Raw genomic sequence first — 27,277 nt, 5'->3', positions numbered from 1 at the left:
GCTCATCGGTTGGCTAATATACAAGGGTATAAAAAGCAGCGTCGAACCATCCTTTTGGCAGCTGACGTTAGGAGACAAGATGAAAGTGTTGACTGTATTTCTGTTTGCCGTAGCGGTCGGCGTTCAGGTAAGGTGCTGCACTGTGGCATCATCAAACATGTGTAAGAAATGAGATTATTATGCACTTGGAACATGTAACCATGAGCAACTATGCTTTATATTAAAACTTGTCTGGTATGTAAAAACGATACGATATTGCAGTGCCTGTGTGTGACGACTATAGCCGTTAAGAAATATGTGAAATGTATTCGCATTTGCGAGTATGTAGAACCATCAGCTGCGAAATGGAATAATGAATATGAAAATTTGTGTCGGACCGGAACTCGAACGGATTTCCCACTTATCGCAAGCGGTCGCCTTACCATTAGGTTATCTGAGTCCGACTCACGGTCACACCCAACCTTCCATATGTCGTCAACAGTGCGTCTACGACGTGTACTCGTGCATCCACTATGTATACTTTCGTATAGAGGAGTCATTTTAACTGAAGTCGCTTGCCCAGTGTCGGCGGATGAATACGATATTGCAGTGCGGTTATTGTTCATAAGTACGATACAAAGGCTCTCCGGACATGCGTGCATGTCCGAACGAACCGGAAATTTCATGACTACAGCCGATATGAAGTACATGAAATGTATTCGTATATGGTAATATGGCGACCGCTCGTGATAAACGGGAAATCCGTGTTGAATTCCCGTTTAGGCACAAATTATCATCGTCGTCCTTCCATTACACAGCTGATAGTTCTATATATTCGCAAATGGGCTTACGGTAATCAATTGTTAGTATCACACCATGGCAGTCCCAAAATATGCGTAGCATCTTGTCGATGGTGGCTGGATGCACGGCTTTTGCAGCGATGGTAAATCCTATGTTTCCACTGCTAGCTTTGATCCTTTGTCTCAGGCTCACAGTGATACGCCCAGCACTCGTCTTTGATAACTGGGCGGCTGAATTAATACTCTGGATTCGCCTGACAAAGCTGTAACATTGAGTGGGCATTTAGAATCGGCGGCATATTACTTGACGCGTGTCTTAGATCTCCTCCGGTAATTCATTTTGATCGACGCACAATATTAAACTGACCGATCGAAAGACGTATAAGCGAACTCCAAGTGCAGAAATTACATTTTAAAGGTTTTTTGGGCAAATCTGTGTATGACATCTAACTTCTTATAGATAGACTTGAGCCCAACAGATATTTTTAGAGACTTGATGGTGGTAACTGCGAACACCAACTTCGTGGTTAAACGAGAACGAGTATTTTACTCTGTTACCGCAAACTGCATTTTTTATATTACTGATCAGCGGAAGGTACTTCGCTTCCACCTCCGCCCTCTCCCCCCCTCCCCCCCCCCCTCTTTTCCCGCACCAGACACGATTATTCGTGGGAAGGACGATTACCGGTGAGTCTCCATGTGGGCTCCAATCTTCTAATTTTATCTTCATGGTCATTTCGCGAGATGCAAAATATTTGTTGAGTCTTCTAGGAGCGAACGCTCTAGTGACTTTAACAGTAAACTACAGAATGATGCACAGTGCTTCTCTTTCAGTGTCTTACCACTGGAATTGGTTGATCATATCCGTGGCGCTTTCGTGCTTGCTAAATTGACCTAGATCTTCTGCATTTACTCTGCCAGTCTTATCTGGTATGGATGCTATAATGATGAGCAATATTCAACTATTGATCGAAAGAGTGTTTGTTCTACGTAATCATATAATAGTGGTCTCTGTGTTTATGTGTATACAATAAATTACATTCATTTATGTTGAGTGTCCGTTGCCACCTCCTGCACCAACCGTCTACCCTCTGCAGCTCTTCCTGCATTTCGCTACAATTTTCTAGCGTTAACTACTTCTCTGTATACAAGAGCGTCATCCGCGAAAGGCTTTAAGGAACTGCCGACGTAGTCTACAATGTTATTTACAGTATGTATGTCGTGAAAAGTAATGGACCTATGCCCAAAGTTACTTTTACGTCTCTCCGGAACCGCGGGACTGCTACGGTCGCAGGTTCGAATCCTGCCTCGGGCATGGGTGTGTGTGATGTCCTTAGGTTAGTTAGGTTTAAGTAGTTCTAAGTTCTAGGGGACTTATGACCTAAGATGTTGAGTCCCATAGTGCTCAGAGCCATTTGAACCATTTGAACTTTTACGTCTGAAGAATTCTCTCCGTTCAGAACGAGGTCTGTGTTCTATTTACAAGAAACTCTTCAGTCCATTTACACAGTTGGTCTGGTATTCCGTACGGTCATACTTCCTTCATTACGCGGCAGTGTGGAATACACTGGAACGCCTTACGAAAGTCAAGGAACATGGCCTCTACCTAGGTTCTTGGTTCTTCTTCTTTCTGGGTCTCGTGGATGAACAGAAGAACGTGGGTTCCACACGATAGTTGTTTTCGGAACCCATGTTCATTCCTATAGAGGAGCCTTTCAGTCTCCAGGAATGTCATATTACGCGAGCATAAAACAGGTTCTAAAATTCTACAACAAAGTAACGCCGGAAATACAGGTCTATAGTTTTGTACCCCCTTTCGGCGACCCTTCTTGAGAGAATGAGCTACGCTTTCTACCAATCACTAGGAACGCTTCGCTCCTCCAGAGACCTACGGGCACTGCTGCTAGAAGAGGGGCAAATTCTTGCACATACTTAACGTAGAATCGTATTGGTATCTCGTCGGGTCCAGTAACCTTTACTTAGATGAGTGATTTCCTTTGATTTTCTGTTCCACGGCCACTTATATCGATACCAGCCATTCTGTTGTTCGTGCGACTATTTAAAGAAGGTACTACAGCTTTGAAAAAGACGTTTAGTATCTCGGCCTTTTTTGTTCACAATCCGTTTCAGTGTCACTATCGTCACTGTGTCTATGAACAGATGGCTTTTTTACCTATTTAACGTCAGACCACAACTTCTCTGGGTTTTCTATCAAGCCGGTAGACAGAATCTTCTGGGAATGTCTACTTCTGACATAGTCAGAATTTTTCAGAATGTAACAAAAACGTACAATCTGCTGCACTGTAAAATTCTCGTTCTATTTACATCATAAAACTTCCTGGGAGATTAAAACTGTGTGCCGGACCGAGATTCGAACTCGGGACCTTTGCCTTTTGCGGGCAAGTGTTCTACCATCTGAGCTACCCAAGCGCGACTGACGCCGCCTCCTCACAGCTTTACTTCCGCCAGTGAGGACGGGGCGTGAGTCGTGCTTGGGTAGCTCAGATTGTCGCCGGCACGCTAGTTCAGCGTATTCGGTCAGAGAGCTCGTATGACTCTGTAATAAAAAACTGAGTGAAAGGATCAACAACGAACTTAAACGGATGTCATGCGTCGCCCGCAACGACCAAACACAACGATCAACGACGGAAAAAAAAGGCACCGAGTTCGAGTCGAGTTTCGGTCCAGCACACAGTTTTAGTCTGCCAGGAAGTTTCATATCAGCGCACACTCTGCTACAGAGTGAAAATCTCATGCTTTTTGCATCATGTTCGAATGTTGTTTTTGTTTGTCTACAGGCGCTGCCGCAAAATGCAACACCACTGCGCAAAATCGTACCCATGGAAAAGACAATGCCGCTAGTGTGTAAGTACCATATCTACAAAATTTTATTGCATGCAATGCACTACCGAAAAAACTCTTTTAGAGGGTTCTAGTTAACTCAAGCTATATTGTTGCAAAAAGTGGTTCAAATGGCTCTGAGCACTATGGGACTTAACTTCTGAGGTCATCAGTCCCCTAGAACTTAGAACTACTTAAACCTAACTAACCTAAGGACAACACACGCATCCATGCCCGAGGCAGGATTCGAACCTGCGACCGTAGCGGTCGCGCGGTTCCAGACTGTAGCGCCTAGAACCGCTCGGCCACAACGGCCGGCTTATATTGTTGCAAAAGTGCATATGGAGTACATGGAATGATTACATATACAGATCAATAGCACAAGCGTTTCTGCGGTATCAGGTATCGACACATGCCGAAACACCCATATCTGTACGTGATGTAGCCTCCATCGGTGGCGACGCAAGTGGAGACTGTGGCATCCAGTTGACCGTGCAGATAGGGAATACTGTCGTGGGATATGTTATGCCACGCCTGCTCAACCTGTTCAGTTGTTCTGCACGAGTGTTGGTTGGGAAGTCGCACGAGTCACTTCTCAGCCCACCATACCCCATGAGTGCTCAGTTAGAGGCACGTCGGTGAGATTATGCTGACCAGGGAAGTTGCTGCACGTCTTGCGGAACTTGTTGAGTTTTATGGGCAGTGTGTGGATGAGCATTATCCTGTTGGAACAATATATCATCTTTAGAAGAACGGCAAAAGAATAAGTCTAACAACATTCTGCACATACCGAGTACTGGTTAGCGTATACTCCAGAAACACCAAAAGTGAACGAGAGTTGTAGGTTACCGCGAAATGTACCATAAGACCTGGGTGGGGCCAGTGTGTCTTGGACGAATGCACTCCACAAGACAGCGCAAACGACCATCACTTGCGTGCAGGCAGAATCTGTTTCATCGCTGAAGACCACAGCGCGTCATTCCTTCTTCCATGCGATCCTGTAACGGCACCAGTCGAGCCGTGTACGTCGATGCTGTGGCGTGAGTGGAAGAGTGGAAGACGGGCTAGAGGTGTGCGTGGCCATAGTCCCACTGCTAACAACCGCAACAGCTCGTGTTGAAGCGGCTGGGCTGTGACAGCTGCATCACCTGGTCCGCAGCTCGTGGTCCAGTGGCTAACGTTGCTGCCTCTGGATCACGGGGTCCCTCGTTGGGGATTTTCTCTGCCCGGGGGCTGGGTGTTTGTGTTGCCCTCATCATTTCATCATCCTTATCATCATTCGTGACAGTAGGTAGACTATATTGCGTAAAAATGGACTGCGTCATAATTGGGACTTTGTACAGGCGCTGCTGACCGCGCAGTTGAGCGCCCCAAAAACCAAACATCATCATCATCATCATCATCATCATTATCATCACCATCATGTATCACCTGCACATGCTGTCCTTACAATACGACTATCGTGGCGAGCGGCTGTGCTGCATAGACGTCCAGAACTTCATCTACAGGTGTGTGAATGTTCAGCTGACAAATAATACCAGCATCGCTGTGCAACTGACGCATCACATCCAACTTGTGTGGCAGTTTTGAAAAGGATCACCAAGCCACTCGGAAGGCCACAGTTTAACCCCTTTCAGACTCGCTCGGTTAGCTGTAGGATGCAAGGGTAGACACAGATGCCGCTCTTGCAACTACACCAAAACGCTGTCTGTTGACGGACGACGCTGAAACTATAATCAGTACATGTACTGTCCCCATGGTGGCATATACCGTCATCGAATCAAAATCGACGTCGCCTTTCCAGGGGTGCTAACTTTTTCCGGCAGTGTATCTACTACCTACAATATTTCTGTCTGTTTGCAGGATATAGGAGCAGTTTAGTTTTTAGTAAGTGGTATAGCTCTTTTTTTATCTATGTAATATGTAACTGTTCGCTTCCTGCAAGATACAAGTGATATACCTCTTATGACTGTTCAAATATATTTTGACGCCTGTGTTACAGATTATGTGTAAATAATGTTTGAAATGAGATTGTCACAGGTCCAAGCTGACAAGTGATTAACATAGAATTAATTGCGCCGATTCCAGGCTGAGACTGACCACTCAGGTCTCGATCGAGGCTTTACACTGTTCACGTGTCTTGACCAGCTGTTCCAGCCCTGGCAGGCGAGCATACTACGGGTCTGGTCTACTGCCAAGTGCGAATCTATGGGACGTGGGTATTGCGTCCCGGGTGTAATAATTTTGGCAGTAGCGTAGTAAGCGAACTCCGGCAATGGTTTTAGACTATGGCGTGCGCCTAGGCACTTCTGCGTCAGCATATTTCTACACGATATTTGGCTAAATGGAAAGTAGCTTGCCGGCCGCGGTGGTCTCGCGATTCTAGGCGCGCAGTCCGGAACCGCGCGACTGCTACGGTCGCAGGTTCGAATCCTGCCTCGGGCATGGATGTGTGTGGTGTCCTTAGGTTATTTAGGTTTAAGTAGTTCTAAGTTCTAGGGGACTGATGACCACAGTTGTTAAGTCCCATAGTGCTCAGAGCCATTTGAACCATTTGTTTGAAAGTAGCTTGACGTTAAAAATCTAACGAATGCTACTGCTTTTTGGAGGCAGTAAATTTCAGAACCCTGGGTTCCGAAGACAGCTTAGTGGAGTTGGAAGATAGGTCAAGAAATATCAACAAGCATGTAGAAGAGTTGAAAGAAGCGAAGTAAAAAAAAAAAAAAAAAAAAAGATAATGGAGTAAAGTATAATTTACAGTAGACAAGAAAATTAAAGTCTCTCTTACAGATATTGAGGGAATCTCCGAGCGAATCGTATGACCGTTTTTTTAAAAAAATACGTGGAGGATATAACATGGAAATCATTCAGGAAAAACTCAAACATCTTGTCTGTAGAAACTGTTCTTCCACTGCCACTCAGTTCATCTAATCTGATGCAACTTATCATAACATACAATACAGTTACAACTCAAAAATCGGTCACGCATCACGCACTAATACGCTACAGTTCCTTATTAATGCGAGCAGTCTCATTTGTGCCATGGCAGTAGTCTGTACGCAGAATTATTACTTACTACACAATTACTATTTACTGCAGAATGTCTAACCTTCAAATACAAGAACTATTCGAAAATATTACATAGGTGCTAGCGAGTATACTGATGTTCCTGCCGGCCGGGGTGGCCGAGCGGTTCTAGGCACTACAGTCTGGAACCACGCGGCCGCTACGTCGCAGGTTCGAATCCTGCCTCGGGCATGGATGTGTGTGATGTCCTTAGGTTAGTTAGGTTTAAGTAGTTCTAAGATCTAGGGGACTGATGACCTCAGAAGTTAAGTCCCATAGTGCTCAGAGCCATTTATTTTTGATGTTCCAACTACTGCGAACGGACAATAGTATCAGCCACTTTCATGTTAGCAGAAACAAGCGCGCTTATCACTCAACAGTAAAGAGTCATCAGAGAAGTTATGCACACAGGATTACAAGAAGAACATTTCCTGAACACTGGAAACAATGCGTATGACTTTACGGTTAAATAAGTCAGTTACGGGATGCTGATCTATCACAAAGTACTTGGTGCTGTCTGTCGGGGATACGTGAACTCACAGTCGGCCTTGGAAGATTATGATTTGGCTAACGATAGGTAAATCATTCAGGATTTTGATCCATGACCCCGGCGCAATGAACTTCCTGTGGCAGACCTATTGAAACAAAATAGTCATCTGAACATAATTAAATATAAGGGGCAGTCAAATGAAGAAGAGACGGATGGAAAAAGTACGTAAACTGTTTATTACTTCAAAAGTTATTGTCAGAATTGTTAATACATTTGTCCCTCTGTGAGACAAGATGACCACTGCCTTCGTGGAAAAATGTTTGGGGTTGCCTGCAAAACAATGATTCTATCCAGGAGTGCACCTCTTCATTCCAAGCAAATCGACGGCCACAAATGTGGCTCCAAAAATATTGAAGTCGCTTGTGAAGACATTGGGACTATACTGAGAACGAATAAGGGCTTTCCAGCGAAACTTCTCCAGTAAACAATGTTGACAGCATGTGGGCGGGTATTATCCTGCGACCGAATGACGCTTTCCGTCACTTTTCTTCCGAACGTGTCTTTTAAATTTCAGCCTTGTAATGATAATCATTACAAAATTGTGCTCTGAGTCTATGTCCTCTTGTGATTCGTGAACTAGCCGGCATTTATTTCCGATCTATTCTCCCGTAAAGGCTTCGTCTACTCCGTCCCCTGCAACCGCGATCCAATCTCCCCTACCTATTAAATTTTCATCATTTACTTAATGAGTTACCCGTTCAATATCCTCCGTTCAATATCCTCCGTTCAATATCCTCTTACCTTTCTCTGTCTCTTCATCTTCTATTTGCGACCTCGGCATGTATATTTGAACTATTATTCTCGGTGCTGTCGAATCTGATGAGAACAATCCTGTCACTAAATACAGTAACTCACTTTCTGACTTACCTTCCAATTCATAATGAATCTTGTTACCGTAGGATCGCTTAACAACACCAAAATTCAGAGTTGACCCAGAATGTGATAGATGTTTCATTGAGAATGAGAGCAAAAACCTCGGCCTCCACCGCAAGCAGCTCTTGAGCTTCCGCCCCGTGACCAGTTTCCCGCTTGTTGCAGCTGGACACCCAGAGGCTGAGGACGCAGGGGGCCGCATCATAGGCGGCAGCAGCGCCTCTCTGGGCCAGTTCCCACACCAGGCGTCCATCATCATGGACGACTCCTACCTGTGCGGCGGCTCGCTCATCTCCACCTCTGCCGTCCTCACCGCGGGGCACTGTGTCTCCGGGTGAGTTGCATACATGTATTTATTTATTTATGTATTTAATAGCTGTTCCCGGCCGTGCGTTGCTGTGACTCAGTCTGGTTAAATGGAAAAGAGGGAAAAGAGGTAGTACACGTTTCAAATACGTTTCAAATACGGTCTCGGTCCATCTTGTCCTCCCTCTCTCTTTGTATATCTCCTCCTGCTTCCCCCTCTCTTTGTTCATCACTTCCCTCCTCTGTCCATTTTCTCCCCCCCCCCCCTCATTCTCTCTCTCGATCTCCTCCTGCCCCCTCCCTCTGTTCACCTCCTCTTTACCGCTTTCTGACTGAAATTTCTCCCTCACTTCTGTCCACCTCCTCTTTTCCCTCTCTCTGACCTTGAGCATTGCTCATCTGCAGAATCTCGCTAGGCCATACAGCTGTGTGTTGCGATATGCAATGGAGCTGAGACTCACAGAAATGCACAGGGGTGTCTCACACAGATAGCACCTCATGGTGCTCCTAAGAGCTACAAAACCAGAATAGCTTCTCGGCTTTTGGCAGGTTCAGTGTATAGTTTTCTTGCTTTTCTTTCTTTTTTGGGGAAGGGGGGGGGGGAGGGATCAAGGCGCTTCATTCACAATAATATACAGTTAATTCACCAACAATTTTTACAACTTCACAAACACTAGATCCTTTCATCTTTCACGTGCGTGCTTTAATATACCTATTGGAGCGCCACATGATATAATTATACATATGGCACTCCAGTATATATTTGAATGCAATGTTGTGTCAAAATTTCAAAGGAATATGTGAAGAATTTTCTAAGATTTGAGTAGAAACAAACATTTTAATAAAGACATTGGTACATCATATTTATGCTATTCAGTCCCTATTGTTCTGAGGGCACGTGGAGATCGGAAGCCACCTTCCAATATTCGATGCTAACAAATTTATCTTCTTCAGAAACGCTTTCCTTGCCATTGTCAGTCTACATTTTATATCCTGTCTACTTCGCCATCATGTGTTATTTTACTGCCCAAATAGCAAAACTCATACTACCTTTTGTGACTCGTTTCCTTATCAGATTCCCTAAGCATCGTCTGATTTAACTCAAATACATTTAATTACGTTTGTTATGCTTTTGTGGAAAATCGTATTGTAGCCTCCTTTCAAGACACTGTTCATTTCATTCAGCTGCTCTTACAAGTCTTTTGCTGTCTCTGACAGAGTTACAGTGTCATCGGCAAACTTCAAAGTTTTTATTTTTCTCCGGAAACTTTAATTCCTTCTCCAAATTTTGTTTCTTTTATTGCTTGCTCGATGTACAGACTGAATAACATCTTTGATAGACTACAACCCTTTCTCAATACCTTCTCAACCAGAGCTTCGCTTTTATGCCCCCTGATTCTTGTAACTGCCATCTGGTGCCTGTACAAGTTGTATATGACCTTTCGCTCTCTGTGTTTTTGCCCTGGTACATTCAGAATTTCAGAGTGTATCCCAGTCGGCACTGTCAAATACTTTACTCAAATCTACAAAAGCTCCAAATGTGTATATACAAATGTTAAACACGTAGATTTACTTTTCCTTACCATATCTCTTAACATAAGCCGCAGGATCAGTATCGCTTCGAGTTTTCCTACATCCCTCCGGAATTGAAACTGATCTCCCCCGAGGACGACTTCTACCACTTTTTTTTCTTCTGTAAATAATTCATGTTAGTATTTTGCATTCATGACTTATTAAACTGATAGTTAATTAATAGTCACTCCTGTTAGCGCCTGCTTTGTTTGGAACTGGAATTATTGCATTCTTCTTTAAGTCTGAGGGTATTTAGTACGTCTCATACATCTTGAGTGTCAGGTGGGACAGTTTTTTTTGGCTGGACCTCCCAAGAATACCAGTATTTCTAAGGGAGCGTCGTCTGGTGCCTTGTTTCAACTTAGATCTTTCAGCGCTCTGTAGAATTCTTTTCGTGCTATCATATCTCCTATCTGTAAAATTGCTTCAAGTGCAGTTTTCTTGTATAGCACTTCTGTACATTCCTTTCACCTTTCAGCTTTCCTTTCTGTGCTTGGTATTGGTTTTACGTCTGAGCTTTTAATTTTCATACAGCTGCTTTTCTTTCTCCAAACGTCTCTTTAATTTTCCTATAGGTGGTACCTTTGCCGTAGTTATATATGCTTCTAGGCATTCCAGCATAGAGACTTTGCATTTCCTGTTAATCTCATTTTTACACCTTTATATTGCCTTTAGCCTGTTTCATTTGCTTCATTTTTATATTTTCTTCTTTCGTCAATTAAATTCAGTATGTTCTGTGATACCCAAGGTTTCAACTAGGCCTTGTATTTTTACTTATTTGATCCTCTGTTGCCTTCGCTATTTCACATCTCAAAGTTACCCATTCGTCTTCTACCATATTTCTTTCCCCTGTTGTCGTCAAATGCTGCCTAATGCTCTCTCTGAAACTCTAAATAACCTCTGGTTCTTTCAACTCATCCAGGTCCTGTCTTCTTAATTTCCTACCTTTCTGCATTTTTTTTTCAAATTCATTCTCTAGTTCATAACGAACTCATTGTAGTCAGAATTCGCACCTGTCCCTGGAAATGTCTAACAGTTCAAAATTATTTGCAAAATCTCTGTCTTACCATTATACAATCAATCTGCAAATGTTCAAATGTGTGTGAATTCCCAAGGGACCAAATTGCTGAGGTCATCGGTCCGCAGATTTACGCACTACTTAAACTAACTTATGCTAAGAACAACACACACACCCATGCCCGAGGCAGGACTCAAACCTCCGGCGGGAGGGGCCGTGCAATCCGTTATATGGCACCTCAAACCTCGCGGCCACTCCGCGTGGCAATCTGTAAACTTCCGGTGTCTACATGTCTCTTCCACCTCCACAACCACATTATATAATTCTTAAGCCATGTGTCAGCAATGATTAAATTATGTTCCTCGCAAAATTCTAGCAGGCTGCTTCCTCTTTCATTCATTTTCCCTTGTCCATATTCACCTACTGTTTTCCCTTCTCGTTCTTCTACTACTATCTAACTACAGTCCCTTATCATACTTAAATTTTCGTCTCCCTTAACTATACGAGTAATTTCTTTTACTTCATCACTACATTTTCCATTCGCTTCATCATCTGCACAGGTGGTTGGCGTATAAATGGTTCAAATGGCTCTGAGCACTATGCTACTTAACTTCTGAGGTCATCAGTCGCCTAGAACCTAGAACTAAATAAACCTAACTAACCTAAGGACATCACACACATCCATGCCCGAGGCAGGCTTCGAACCTGCGACCGTAGCGGTCGCCCGGTTCTAGACTGTAGCGAGTTGGCGTATAACCATATACTGGTATGGTGAGTGTTGGCTTCAAGTCTGTCTTGGCTACGATAATGCCTTTACTATGCTATTCGTAGTAACTTACATGCATTCTTGTTTTGTTATTGATTATTAGACCTAATCCTGCATTACCTCTATTTGATTTTGTGTTTATAACCCTGTATTCGGCTGCCCAGAATCTGTTCATCCTGCCAGCGAACTTCGTTAATTCCCACTATACCTAACTTCAGTCTATCCATTTCCCTTTTTAAATTTTCTAACCTACCTGCTGCCCGATTAAGGGTTCTAACATTCCACGGTACGACCTGTAAATTACCAGTTTAGCTTTTGCTGATGACGACTCGTCTTGAGTCGTCCCACCTAGAGGTTTGAATGGTGGACTGTTTTACTTTCGGCATATTTTACCCAAGAGGGTGCCATTATGATTTAACCGTACAGGAGAGCTGCATAGCATCGGGAAAAATAAAGTCTGTAATTTGCTCTTCGCACCACAGCAGGGGAACGGCATCTTGTTTGACGTTACAATGCCAGATCAGTAACTCACCCAGATCGTTGCTCCTGCAATTACTGAAAAGGCTGCTGGTCATAAGGAACCACACGTTTGTCTGGCCTCTCAAAGGATGCCCCTCCGTTGTTTTTACGCCTAAGGCACACTTATATCGTTGAGGCACTCAATTCTTCCCCTCGCCAACACGACGAGGTCCATGGTTCATGGACGGGGGGAGAGAAGGGGGCTACGGAGGACGGGCAAAGAGGCTGATGTCAGTTGATTTCCCATTTTCGTCCCTATCATCGCTGGAATAATTTCCCTTTCGTTACTGCTCCGCTTGTTCTCGGTGGTTAGAAACAGCCTGAAACGGTTGTAAGGATATTGCAGGATCGATTGTGCAGGGAAATAATTGTTCAGAAAAAAATCGATACGTTGCGCCGTTTCCGAGTTAATTAACACTGAAGTTGGCCATTCAGGCCGTTGCGTGCATGAGTTCAAGTGGCCCGGCAGACACGGTTAGTGTCCGTTGTTGTCATAGTGTAGACGATAGCGCACGAGATTCTCAGCCTTTGGCTCGGCTTATCTCCTCACTATCGAACCATGTACAATTTTTGTGTCATTCTCTTGTTCGTTTTTACGAAAATAAACTAAGAATACATTTGGCGACACCGTCTCTGGCGGGCCTCTTGAAACTCTGCGCGCAACTATCTGATTAGCTAACTTCAATGCTAATTAACTTGGCGCAACGTATCGATTGTTCTGTTAACAGTTGTTTCTCAGCAGAACCTACCCTGCAAATCTCTTACAAACTTTTCCGATTGTTTCTGACCACCCTGTACGCTCTCCTAAGCGCGACACGTGCCCGCAACCCTAGCAGGCGGCACTGAATCTCGTTGCTGGCCGTGGTCGTTACGTTTGGGCTCATCAGTGCATGCTTCGTAAAGGTATCCGAGGACACTATGGTGCAAAATAGGCTTCAAATAGTATCATTGTGATGCACTGCTGTATTTCATTGCCATAATACTCGTACCTGCGGTAAGGCAACGTTAACTTCTTGACAATAGATCGCATGCGAACTAGAATGGTTGTCACGGTCGCTAAAAATCAAGTAGTGGGACGGCGGAGTAACTCTCCTCAGTTAGATCAATTCATCACTTTTCGCGTTGTTAATGACATCCTGTGAGTCTTGTTTCAACAGTTTTAGCATTATAGTAATGAGAACTTTGGTAGAAATCAGCACAAGTATGTCCCATTTTGTAGGAGATTTTTGACAGATCGAAATGAATGATAGTCAGTTGAATTTATGGGTCCTTTGACGTATATTAAACGTAGATGCGAACAGAAATTAACTAATAGGTTTGGTTATTACGAGAGGTAGTGACAAAGTTTTAATTATCACTTCGAAAAACAAAAATTAATATTACAATGAAATGATCACCCTTAGCTGCTTACAGGTGTTGACATACGTCAACGAGGACTGATGAAAATGTGTGTCCCGACCGGGACTCGAACCCAGGATCTCCTGCTTACATGGCAGACGCTCTATCCAATTTGTTTGTTTGTTTGTTTTTGTTATTGATCGTTATGTTTGGTCGTTGCGGACGTAGCAAGACGTCTTGTTCAAGTTCGGTGGTTGATCCTTCCACTCAGTTTTTTTATTACAGAGGCCAACCGGCTCTTTGACCGAACACGCTGAGCTACCGTGCCGGCTGTCCAGCTAAGCCACCGAGGACACAGAGGATAGTTCGACTGCAGGGATTTATCTCTGGCACGCCTCCCGCGAAACCCACATTCTCAACGTATTGTCCCGCACTATATTCGTAGTGCCCCCGCCCATTATACTCATTACTCGCGGCGCGTTGCCGATTCCCGTCAGAGTTCGGGCACTGTTTGTGCATTCGCACAGAAGATAGAAGATAGTCAAGTGGCCGGTGAGCCTTTACTATATATATATATATATATATATATATATATATATATATATATATATATATATATATATATATATATATATATAAAGATGGTATCTGTTCTTTCGCACATGTCCGAAGGAACAGATACCATCTTAGTATATATAAAAATTAATATGATTGTTAACGGGTACAAGTCTGTAATTCTGGAACACAATGGAATCATGCCGCACAGTACCGCAGCACGCCGCTAGGTGCGCCCAAAGAAAATGGTGCAGCCGAATGATAAGGAGGAGATGTAATTAATTGCATAAATTTATTTTTTAAAGGTGATGGTTAAAACTTTAGGACTAAATTACAGTTTATCGCCTCCAGAAAGTGGTTGTCCCAGCTGCTTTCAATCGCTGATTCTTGTGTTACGAGCGATCGTCCTGCCACGACAGGTTCAGCACGTGGGAGGTGGGCCTGGGAGGCCTGCGCTACCAGGGCAGCGAGTCGGGCAAGGTGATCCTGGTCACCAGGTCGGCGACGGCGCACGGCGGCTACAACTCCCAGACGCTCACCAACGACGTCGCCGTCGTCTTCCTGGGCACCAACGTCCAGCTCAGCGGTAAGTCTCACACAAACGCGCATGCAAAAAGCAATGTCCAGGAGGAAACAGACCGAGTGAATGTGAGTAGGGGGAGGAGGAGGAAAGGGAATAAAGTTTGCGGCATTTATTCGTAGCAAGAAAGTAAATAACTCAAAGCGTAATAACCGTTACATACAAAATCAGCCCTTATACCTTACAGCAAAAACTTAAGTGATTTTCAAACTGCAACTAAGATCGACGAACACGAGGCACACACATTCAGTTGTTGTTGTTGTGGTCTTCCGTCCTGAGACTGGTTTGATGCAGCTCTCCATGCTACTCTATCCTTTGCAAGCTTCTTCATCTCCCAGTACCTACTACAGCCTACATCCTTCTGAATCTGCTTAGTGTATCCCTCTCTTGGTCTCCCTCTACGATTTTTACCCTCCACGCCGCCCTCCAGTACTAAATTGGTGATCCCTTGATGCCTCATAACATGTCCTACCAACCGATCCCTTCTTCTAGTCAAGTTGTGCCACAAACTCCTCTTCTCCCCAATTCTATTCAATACCTCATCATTAGTTATGTGATCTACCCATCTAATCTTCAGCATTCTTCTGTAGTACCACATTTTGAAAGCTTCTATTATCTTCTTGTCTAAACTATTTATCGTCCATGTTTCACTTCCATACATGGCTACACTCCATACAGATACTTTCAGAAACTACTTCCTGACACTTAAATCAATACTCGATGTTAACAAATTTCTCTTCTTCAGAAACGCTTTCCTTGCCATTGCCAGTCTACATTTTATATCCTCTCTACTTCGACCATCATCAGTTATTTTGCTCCCCAAATAGCAAAACTACTTTACTACTTTCAGTGTCTCATTTCCTAATCTAATACCCTCAACATCACCCGACTTAATTCCACTACATTCCATTATCCTCGTTTTGCTTTTGTTGGTGTTCATCTTATATCCTCCTTTCAAGACACTGTCCATTCCGTTCAACTGCTCTTCCAAGTCCTTTCCTGTCTCTGACAGAATTACAATGTCATCGGTGAACCTCAAAGTTTTTATTTCTTCTCCATGGATTTTAATACCTACTCTGAACTTTTCTTTTGTTTCCTTTACTGCTTGCTCAACATACAGATTGAATAGCATTGGGGAGAGGCTACAACCCTGTCTCACTCCATTCGCAACCACTGCTTCCCTTTCATGTCCCTCTTATAACTGCCATCTGATTTCTGTACAAATTATAAATAGCCTTTCGCTCCCTGTATTTTACCCCTACCACCATCAGAATTTGAAAGAGAGTATTCCAGTCAACATTGTCAAAAGCTTTCTCTAAGTCTACAAATGCTAGAAACGTAGGTTTGCCTTTCCTTAATCTTTCTTCTGAGATAAGTCGTAGGGTCAGTATTGCCTCACGTGTTCCAACATTTCTATGGAATCCAAACTGATCTTCCCCCAGGTCGGCTTCTACCAGTTTTTCCATTCGTCTGTAAAGAATTCGTGTTAGTATTTTGCAGCTGTGACTTATTAAACTGATAGTTCGGTAATTTTCACATCTGTCAACACCTGCTTTCTTTGGGATTGGAATTATTATATTCTTCTTGAAGTCTGAGGGAATTTCGCCTGTCTCATACATCTTGCTCACCAGATGGTAGAGTTTTGTCAGGACTGGCTCTCCCAAGGCTGTCAGTAGTTCTAATGGAATGTTGTCTACTCCCGGGGCCTTGTTTCGACTCAGGTCTTTCAGTGCTCACACATTCAGTATAAAAAATAATATGACGGCATCTCGCTCTATCAAGTACAGCAAATGCCACAACTGATTTTTTCTTCCAGTCAATATTTCCATACTATTCAAATTTAAGCCATAATACTGTTCTTCCGAAGCAATTTGACAAGTTTAAGGACAGTGTGCAGATACATTTACTTGCTAGATGATTTTTATCCACAGTTACGAAAGCAAATCTTATTCGATCCAGTTTATCACCAAGAGCTCTAAAATAAATAAAGAATGTCGTTGACAATTCATTACCATGCAAGGTGCTATTTTCAAAGGTTGACAACATCATCGTTGAAAAGGAAAAAATACATCGTGTGGCAAAATGTCTTTCTGAATTCACTGCCTCAAACGTATTGGAGATAATCACAGTTTCCTTGTATGTGTAAAAGACCAATATATGTTAATGTTGATGATTTCTCAATACTATTTGCAATTTAGGACTGTTTTCGCTCAGAATCTTAATCAACTACATTTACTGTAATTTATTAATCCTTAATTTTTTTATTTATTTTAAAAACAATGAAAATGTTACAATTTTTGCTTTTAAAAATTAAAATCCTCCCGAAAAACGGCTGTGTAAAAAAAAAAAAACCACAGAACTTTAACAGGTTTAAATAATAACATGTTCCTCACCAAAGTTTTTCACACAAGAAGATTTAAAGACAGTGAGAAGACACACTTACTTGCTTTATGTTGTTGTGTAACAATTTGAAAATCAAACCCTTCTTGATGAAAATTTTGATGTGTAGAAAATAAAATATGTGGTAAAAATTTATATTTTGCCCTCGATATTTCACGATATGTCACAGAATCTATATTTTTTTCGATGATGATTTTGCCAGCGTTTGAAAGTATCCTCTTAAATGCTAATGAAGAGTCTACCAGATTTTTTAAAATCTATTTTAGGGTCAGTATGGACATCAGAATATTTATCGAACGTTAATGTATCGATTGTGGGACAGTGGAGTTACTGTACTCGGTTAGACCACACCGTCACTTTTTTCGTTGTTATCGACATCCTTTGCATCTTGTTGCAACAGTTCCAACACTATAGTAATAAGAACTTTGCTCTATTTGGTAGAAATCAGTACAACAAAGTCCCATTTTGTCGAACAGTTTGACGGATAGAGATGAATGATTGCCAGTGAAATTATTTTTTCCTTTCCGTATATTTTCGATGTATCTACGGAGGAAAATTAACTTATAAGCTTGGTTATTACGAAAAGTAGTGACAAAGTTTTAATTATCACCTCAACAAATAAAATTTAATTTGAATGTTAGCAGGCACAAGTCTGTAGTTCTGGAACACACTGAAATCCACGAGGCAAAGTACCGAAGCACGCCGCTAGAGAAGCCCAAAGAAAATTTTCCGAATTTTGCCATCACTTAGCTTATTTGCGGCTATCACAAAGACTTACACTCAATTATTTAGACTATTAAGTAACGTTACGTTGTCAGAGACGAGAATTTGATAGTTGGTGTTTCCGAAATGATTGTAATCAGCTTCACAGTCAGGTTTAAATTTATTTCTCTTTCACACAAATTGGATTTGTATGTTGCTACCAATTTATGTACGTTTCTTTCTAAAATTGTGGTTTGAAGTAAATATTTGTAGAGTGCTGACTCATCCCTTCCAGAGACGTCATAATCCACTGAAAGTGTTTTTCTTGAATGTCTGTTCTACTTCTCACATATTTCTCGTACCCTCTTGCAGGCAACATCGCGCTTGTGAACCTGCCATCTCGCTCACAGGCAGGCAACAGCTTCGAGGGCCAGTCTGTGACGGTGAGCGGCTGGGGCCTCACTGCAGACAGTAAGTACACCCTTTCCGTATTATTTCCCTAGCTGTGGTGGACAGACTACCACAAAAACACGTCATTACGACTGCTTGTCTTACGGAGTGCCTTGTACGGTATAAGACTGGAGTAACAAATTGCTCTTTCCTCCTAGTCTTCTAAGTACCAGCGTAGCCTTCCAGCGTTTATGCCCAAATGGCGAGGTGTCTACATGTGGTAGATATTGTTTTGGTGTGGTGTTTTTTTCATTTCTGGTTTTCGAAACGGACTTGAGGTGAATTTTCAACTTGACTAGCAACACTAGTCGAAGATTTTGGTTAGACGTTACCACATGATGTTTCTGTCGCTTGGCAGTTCAAAAATTTCTATCGAAAGGGACAGCCAATTTCTTTCAATATTGGGAAACTTTCGAGTAATTGCAGATACTATTTTGTACAAGAGAATCAAGAACAATAACAGTTAAATGCACAGTATAACATTTTGCTTGCTCCATACGTTTCGTACCTTTACAAGCGTTTTATTCTTATGCAAATCAATGATATGTTTCGAGTTTTGACCTTAACTAGAAGAAGCACTCGAGTTTACAATACGCTCACGGAAAACAGAGTCGAGACATCAAAAGGTTAAACAAAAATACACAGAGGAAGTTGCCAGTTTTGAGTGGATGGGTAGCTGTAGAACATGCAATAGTCAATCTTATCTCAGAAGAAGCTATACTGTCTTTTGTCTCCAAAATAGTGGTTCATGATGTATTCAGTAATTTAGCTACTTAAATTAAATAAGACTTTCTGGAGTCAAACTGATCTCAAAATTTAGGGTCTCGTGAAGGTGATCTGTGCCAGTATCGACGCCTATCTCAACGTAAGTAAGTACTACAGATATAACAGATCCTTGATAATGTGTGTTGCTTTTCAGAGGACACACAGGTGTGTAATTGAACCTCTGTTTATCCAGATCGTAAACTCACCCGACAAAGTACTAGTCACCCCGTTTCGAGAACGCAGTGTTAGCTTTGGAGTAATTTGGAAATTTGTGGTAAGGTCTTATGGGACCAAACCGCTGAGGTCATCGGTCCCTAAGCCTATGCACCACTTAATCTAACTTTAACTTGCGCTAAGGACAACACACGTATCCATGCCCGAGGGGGGACTCGAACCACCAACATGCGGAGCCGCGCGGACCGTGACAAGACGCGCTAGACCGCACGGCTACCCCACGCATCTTTTGGACCAGAGCGCAAGATGTAGAACTGGTACTAGGCAATCATGTGACCCTCCACAGCTGACTTACGACATGCCAATGAAGTGGTGTTGAAGTGCCGTTGGTTGTGTGGAATCAGTGCAGTAAGCAGGGTCGAAGTGGATGTGACAGAGTTGCAGAAAGGAGCTACCATGTCTTGAATTTCCCATTACCACTCCATGAATGAAGTTGGACGATGTGTCGGTATACCAGTGCGGGCTGTCCGACGTGTCTAAAAATTAAGATGGTTAGAGTCAGAGAGATTGTGCTGTGCTTTTCAAATTCCTTCATTATGCCTTACAAGCAGTGGCAGTGTGGTCAAGGTAGCCAGTTGCCCCCCCCCCCTCCCCTCCTGCGTGCGTGCGTGCGTGCGTGAGTGACGTCCAGCAATGCTCAATGCTGACGGGTGTCAGCATGGCCGAGAGGTAGGGTAATGGCACCGCTTCTCACAGTGACGTCCATGGACTCGGCAGCTAAGATGGCGGAGGCCGAGGAGCGGCTGATGCCACCAGTCCTGCCCGGCTGGCGGCAATGGGTGACGGAGCGACCCACTCTAGATCTGTGGCAAGTGCGCTATGTCTCATGACTCGGCTGGCCTCATGGTAGCTCTGCATCTCACGTTTCATGGCAGGCTGCCCTGATGCGTGGTCGAACTGTGGAACCCCTACAGCCTTCTGGATGGTGGCCCACCCCATGGTGGAAATGTTGTGATACTAACTCAAGATGCTTTCGGTACAAAACAGTCATTTACACTACTGGCCATTAAAATTGCTACACCAAGTGGAAATGCAGATGATAAACGGAAATTCATTGAACAAATATATTATACTAGAACTGACATGTGATTACATTTTCACGCAATTTGGGTGCATAGATCCTGAGAAATCAGTACCCAGAACAACCACCTCTGGCCGTAATAACGGCTTTGATACGCCTGGGCATTGAGTCAAACAGAGCTTGGATGGCGTGTACAGGTACAGCTGCCCACGCAGCTTCAACACGATACCACAGCTCATCAAGAGTAGTGACTGGAGTATTGTGACGAGCCAGTTGCTCGGCCACCATTGACCAGACGTTTTCAATTGGTGAGAGATCTGGGCAGCAATCGAACATTTTCTGCATCCAGAAAGGCCCATACAGGACCTGCAACACGCGATCGTGCATTATACTGCTGAAATGTAGGGTTTCACAGGGATCGAATGACGGGTAGAGCCACGGGTCGTAACACATCTGAAATGTAACGTGCACTGTTCAAAGTTCCGTCAATGCGAACAAGAGGTGACCGAGACGTGTAACCAATGGCACCCCATACCATCACGCCGGGTGATACGCCAGTATGGCGATGACGAATACACGCTTCCAATGTGCGTTCACCGCGATGTCGCCAAACTCGGATGCGACCATCATGATGCTGTAAACAGAACCTGGATTCATCCGAAAAAATGACGTTTTGCCATTCGTGCATCCAGGTTCGTCGTTGAGTACACCATCGCAGGCGCTCCTCTCTGTGATGCAGAGTCTAGGGTAACCGCAGCCATGGTCTCCGAGGTGATAGTCCATGCTGGTGCAAACGTCGTCGAACTGTTCGTAGATGGTTGTTGTCTTGCAAACGTCCCCATCTGTTTACTCAGGGATCGAGACGTGGCTGCACGATCCGTTACAGCCATGCGGATAAGATGCCTGTCATCTCGACTGCTAGTTATAGGAGGACGTTGGGATCCAGCACGGCGTTCCGCATTACCATTCTGAACCCACCGATTCCATATTCTGCTAACAGTCATTGGATCTCGACCAAAGCGAGCAGCAATGTCGCGATACGATAAACCGCAATCGCGATAGGCTACTATCCGACCTTTATCAAAGTTGGAAACTTGATGGTACGCATTTCTCCTCCTTAAACGAGGCATCACAACAACGTTCCACCAGGCAACGCCGGTCAACTGCTGTTTGTGTATGAGAAATCGGTTGGAAACTTTCTTCATGTCAGCACGTTGTAGGTGTCGCCATCTGCGCCAACCTTGTGTGAATGATCTGAAAAGCTAATCATTAGCATATCACAGCATCTTCTTCCTGTCGGTTAAATTTCGCGTCTGTAGCACGTCATCTTCGTGGTGTAGCTAGTTTAATGTCCAGTAGTGTATATACTCATTGGCTGTGCTTGCTTGGGCTTTTCTACGCCTTGCAACACGTATATTAGACATATATACAGTTGCTGGTGTGGAAAGGCTTCTGCCTTCTTCCGCTTAGGTGATGCTGTGTCAACTATTTCCACACCTCGCCTGGTCAGGTCGCCTAGCAACTTTTGACGGCTATGTTGTGTTTCGTAAGGCGTAACAACCAGGCTGGCCTGCCATTGGCTCTGCTGTGATCTGTTTCCTACTTTGCGTGTTTCTGACCGAATATGGTCAGTGTGCTACACAAGGAATAGTATACCACTGGCAACAACGTTGCACAGCACAGTAACAGTCGTCCTAAACAGGTTCTCACCAACAATGCCTACAGGCGAGTGTCACACCTTATCGATCAAAATCGGTTGCAAACGTTACAGGATTTGTTGCTGCCTGTTTGTTTGAGCTGAAGAAACTCGTTGACTGTCTTTCTCACCAACTCCCTTTGCCAGGGCTACAGATGGTGTTACGTGGTATTAGCGTGACATCTCCTAGGGTGCCAAATTTTTCGTCCGGTTTGCTTACCTGTGGTGAGCTTCTGCAGATTTTAGTTCTAAACCCTTCACGCTACCTATCAACTCACAAACTCTACGAGCATCTGTAGTCTACTCGTTAAATTCTCTATTAGAGAACAACTCTCGAATATTTGTTTAATATTGAACTTTTTAATCATACAGTGTTGTGAGTACGTAATGAATCATTTTGGCCTCAGTAGATCTACATTTACACATATATTCCTCTAGCCATTAACGGTGTTTGGCAGAGGATACGTTTTATACCAATCGCGTATGGTTCACGGGAAGGAAGATTGCTGGCTAACCTTCGCCCAAGGTCAAACCTCTCTTATTTCTCCAGCATGGTATTTTCGTGAGATTTGCGTAGGAGGAAGTAATATACTGGTTTACCCTTCTAGAAACGTACACTGTCGGAACTTTACCAGTAAACCACACCGTGGTGTAGAACGGCTCTCTTGCAGCGTCTGCCACTGCAATTGGTTGAACTTCTCTATTTATCCTATCAGTTCTATCTGGTACGGTTGCCAGGTTGACTATCAATAATCATGTACTGATCGAAAGAGGATTTTGAAAACTACTTCCTTCTTGGGTGAACCATATTTCCTGATAATTCTTCCAATGAATCTCAGTCTGGGATCTGCCTTATTTGCGATTACTTTGATGTGGCTGTTCCAGTTTAAATCACTCCATATGCATACTACTAGATATTTTATGGATGCTCTGCAGTCGTGTAACCATGCAATGACGATTTTTTTTGCCTATACATTCGCAATACTTTCCATTTGTTTGTGTTGCTGGCCAACTGCCAATCCCTGCACCAAACGTGGATCCTCTGCAGATCTTCCTGCATTTCGCAAAAGTTTTCTAGCGTTGCAACCTCTCTGTGCACAGCTGCATCACCCAGGAAGATTATCAGGGAACATTCGACGTTACGTAGTAGGTCATTTTCATCCCCGTCATTCTGCGGCAGTTCTCTTGTATGTTTTTCGGATGCAGGTGGCCGATCAATCGATTCCGATTGTCCTAAGGGAACCTTACTTAGTCTTTCGAAATGTAGTCACCGACTCGCGGAGAAGCCACACAAAACGGGGCTTTAGCAGAAATTCCAGTAATTAATACGATTCTACTAATTGTCAGTAAGCCCTGACTTGTCCAATTAAAATATGACTATTCATGATAACTCGGGGGGGGGGGGGAATTGTAACTATGACAGTACGCGAAAAAATAAACAAAGCCTAAGAGAAATCTCACTGCCACCGAGTAAATAAACTGTCACTCGCGTAAGTTCTTGCCACAGCGAGGAACTCCTTTGTTTTAACGATGTCCACCCCAAATCCTGTATCAAGTCACTGGCCCTCTCTCCCCTAGTTCTCTATAATACAAAACATGCTGCTCTTCTTTGAACTTTCTCGATGTACTTGGTTAATCGTATCTGGTAAGGATCCCACACCGAGCAGCAGTACTCCAATAGAGGACGGACAAGCGTAGTGTAGGCAGTCTCTTTAGTAGATCTGTTGCATCTTCTAAGTGTTCTGCCAATAAATTGCAGTCTTTGGTCCTCCTTCCCCACAACATTTTATATGTGTTAGTTTCAATTTAAGTTGTTCGTAATTGAAATTCCTGGGTATTCAGTTGAATTCACGGCCTTTAGATTTGACTGCTTTATCGTGTAACAGAAATATTACGGATTCCTTTTAGCGCTCATGAGTATGACCTCACACTTTTCATTATTTAGAGTCAATTGCCAATTTTCGCACCATACAGATATCGTTTATAAATCATTTTGCAGCCGGCCGCGGTGGTCTCGCGGTTCTAGGCGCGCAGTCCGGAACCGTGCGATTGCTACGGTCGCAGGTTCGAATCCTGCCTCGGGCATGGATGTGTGTGATGTCCTTAGGTTAGTTAGGTTTAAGTAGTTCTAAGTTCTAGGGGACTTATGACCACAGCAGTTGAGTCCCATAGTGCTCAGAGCCATTTGAACCATTTTTTTTGCAATTTGTTTTGATCTTCTGATGACTTTACTAAGTGATAAACGACGGCATCATCTGTAAACAACCTAAGACGGCTGCTCAGTTTGTCTCCTAAATCATTTAAATAGATAAGAAACAGCAAAGAGCCTATAACTCTACCTTAGGCAACGCCAGGAATCACTTCTGTGACGTGTCTGTCAGGAAACCACGAATCCAGTCACGTAATGAGACGATATTCCATACGCACGCAGTTTGACTACTGAGGTACAGTGTCAAAAACCTTCTGGAAACCTTGAAATACAGGATCAATTTGAAATCCCTTGTAATAGCACTGTGTCATATTATAAATAAAATTCTAGTCGCTGAATGGCCGTATTCTTGGGTGCAAAGAAACTGCGTCTCAGTTCCAGACGTTACTACAGGTCTCCCCGTGTGTTATGTTTTCAGACGGCAACAACCCGGACACACTGCAGTACACGACGCTGAACGTCATCTCCAACTCGGCGTGCGCCCAGTACTACGGAAGCTCCATCGTCTCCTCCACTCTGTGCGCCACGGGACCCAACCGGCAGAGTACCTGCAGCGTAAGTATCGCCGTGCATCACCTTTCCCCTTCCAACCTTCCAAACAAAGGCAATGAAGCGCTAAAGAAGATAAGCCCTAAAGGTGCTAAACAACGTCACACCGAACATACTCTGAACGTTCCTTTCTACTGCAGCACTGGAAAGAGACATATAGGACTGAGGTTTTCTCCTCTCATCCCAGCGACCTTATGACACACAAAAAAGATAGATATAGGAAAGAGCAACTGAATTTTCCGTCTGAGAAAGCTGGACCTTACATTTCACAACCTTCCAATATACCTAATTTTAGCTCTGAAATGCCTTTGACCAGCAATCAGTCAGCTGCTAATATGGAACCCTCAAATAACGAAGATCCAAATGAAATAGCACAATAGAGGGAAATGACTGAAACTGCTAACTAGCCGACTTTGGTACTAAATCCCAAGACTATCACACTTATCTACAATGCCAGCACTTATCCTGTCCTCATCCGTGCAAATGCTAAATGGATCTCCAACCCTGCCAAATGTTAAAACTTTCACCAAATTCCTGTACATCCACATAGCACTCCATACACATTTATCCTCTCTCACCCGTATCCAGTATTAGCCGACTGAGCTCTCACACCTTCTAAAACACCTCGAATTTCTTTTACACTCTTATGTTTTATGAAAAATCGATTCCCAGTTGCTGTATCTCCCATTCTTGAGAATTCTGACCTGTTGTCATGCCTCTGTTGCCATGTTAAACAAATTCCATGTCCTTTTCCAAGGTAATTTCAGCAGGCTTTTCCTTTCACGCTATGAAGCCAACACTGTGCGTCCCATTACCTATAACCAAATTTCCTGCATAACTGCAATCCTACTCGTCTCCTATATCCTGCACCTCGTCTTTTCACCCTTCCCCTTACTCATTCCACATCCTTCCTCAACTTACTGCCTGCTCAGTTCCTTCCCCATCCCATTACCTGATTAGACAATATTAATAGGAACCCACAGCACCACAACCGTCTTACACAAGTTTTCTAATTGTTAATAACAATCTTTTACTATAACAAAATTCCACAAAATACTGCATGACATCGCTCTTAACAGAGCTATCTGATTAAGGATTCAGCTCAATCCTTTCACGTGACCAAGTTTCTTACCACCGACAGGTGAGACTTCCCCCGGTCAAATTCTCGCGGCCTACCCGTACAGTCATTTACAACGAATCTACGTACCGACTGCTACTACCCGCCGCGCTAAAAACAGGACCCAATGTATAGGGCAGAGACGAAGTTTTATTTATTCTCGCAACTGGCCGATGCCACTGCTCACTTGGGTTGTATGGATATATCGATATACGAGCTATGAGAACAGCACATACTGTAAGTGAACAGATAGATACCAGCTTCATAAAATTTGTGAATGTGTTTAGTGTTGAAATTTTTCTGTACTGTGTTCTTTGTGCAGTACAATACTTATAGCCCTTGAATCTTCAGTTATGTTTCATATTCTGTCGACATTTATTTGTTGTATGTTTGTGTAAGCCATGCAATGTTCCTTTTAAAGTGTCGCCATTTCCCTGTGTTTGTTATTTTTTGGTATTCCTGACTCTCTGTTATGGCTGGTAATTCATTCTTGGTAGATATGTTTTATGAACTTAGCGGAATTATTCAAAGGCTGTAGGCCGAGAACACGGCTGCTGCCTTAAATAATAGATGTGTAAAAATATGAAGTTACGGAAAGTATCTGCGATCACAAAGAAGATTTAGAACATACCAAAATTGTGGTCTCTCCACATGAGCCAGATTGGTCACTGATTTCTCTGACTTGTGGAGACAGTTCTTTAGAATCCACATGTTTAACTGCAGCGCTTCATCTTGGGGGCGCCAGGCTCTGTTGCCTCGGGTAAACGTGTTCTGGCCTACCACCAGTCAGAGATTACACGGTGTGGTCACGTTGCAGGGTGACAGCGGCGGCCCCATGGTGATCGGCTCGACGGGCAGCTTCACCCTGATCGGCGTCATCAGCTTCGTGTCGATCGATGGCTGCGAGAGCGGCGCCCCGTCCGGCTACGCCAGGGTCACCTCCTTCCTCGACTGGATCTCCAGCACCGCCGGCGTCAGCATCTCGTAAGGGCACCACTCCCATCACCTGCTGTGTCTGCTGAAGGCACTCAGTTGCACATCTTCAATTTCACCATGAGTAGAGAGCTGTAGCTGCAAATAATTCAGTGCCCAAAATAAAGAAATTACTTTAAACAAGTAAAGAAATCGATCATTGCCTTCGTTTATCTCCACTTGGTAACACAGGTGACAGCCAAAAAAGCCAAGAACGAAGAGTTTGTGTGGCACACAAAAGGTATGGAATCAGTACGAGGTCAAGTTTTTTCAACCCCTGATCGATCCGAAACTAAAACCATAGTGAAAATCCGGCGAAGTTTTGAGCAGAAGTGTTGCACTGTGTATCTTGTATGCCCATCTGTCATTTGACGCCACGATTCTATGAGTGCCCAGTGA

At 43.6% G+C, this 27,277-nt stretch overlaps 1 protein-coding gene across 1 annotated transcript; it reads left to right on the top strand.

Moving 5' to 3' along the window:
* The first annotated feature begins 48 nt into the window (after positions 1 to 48).
* Positions 49 to 27,007, top strand: LOC126234518 (brachyurin-like). Its single transcript, XM_049943214.1, has 7 exons — positions 49 to 127; positions 3,578 to 3,644; positions 8,275 to 8,443; positions 14,603 to 14,769; positions 18,238 to 18,336; positions 24,659 to 24,795; positions 26,724 to 27,007. The coding sequence occupies exons 1-7, from the start codon at positions 80 to 82 to the stop codon at positions 26,892 to 26,894; spliced, it is 858 nt and encodes a 285-aa protein (XP_049799171.1). The 5' UTR covers positions 49 to 79; the 3' UTR covers positions 26,895 to 27,007.
* Positions 27,008 to 27,277: the final 270 nt, after the last annotated feature.

Source organism: Schistocerca nitens, chromosome 2 (assembly GCF_023898315.1).
Source record: "Schistocerca nitens isolate TAMUIC-IGC-003100 chromosome 2, iqSchNite1.1, whole genome shotgun sequence".
Classification (NCBI taxonomy): Eukaryota; Metazoa; Arthropoda; class Insecta; order Orthoptera; family Acrididae; genus Schistocerca; species Schistocerca nitens.
Note: the sequence above shows the minus strand (reverse complement) of the source record. Positions and strands in the feature narration are given on the sequence as shown.

Coding starts and splice junctions, on each gene's coding strand:
- LOC126234518 (XM_049943214.1), top strand. CDS start 80: ATGAAAGTGTTGACTGTATTTCTGTTTGCCGTAGCGGTCGGCGTTCAG. Junction 14,770..18,237: donor CACCAACGTCCAGCTCAGCG/GTAAGTCTCACA, acceptor ACCCTCTTGCAG/GCAACATCGCGCTTGTGAAC. Junction 24,796..26,723: donor ACCGGCAGAGTACCTGCAGC/GTAAGTATCGCC, acceptor GTCACGTTGCAG/GGTGACAGCGGCGGCCCCAT.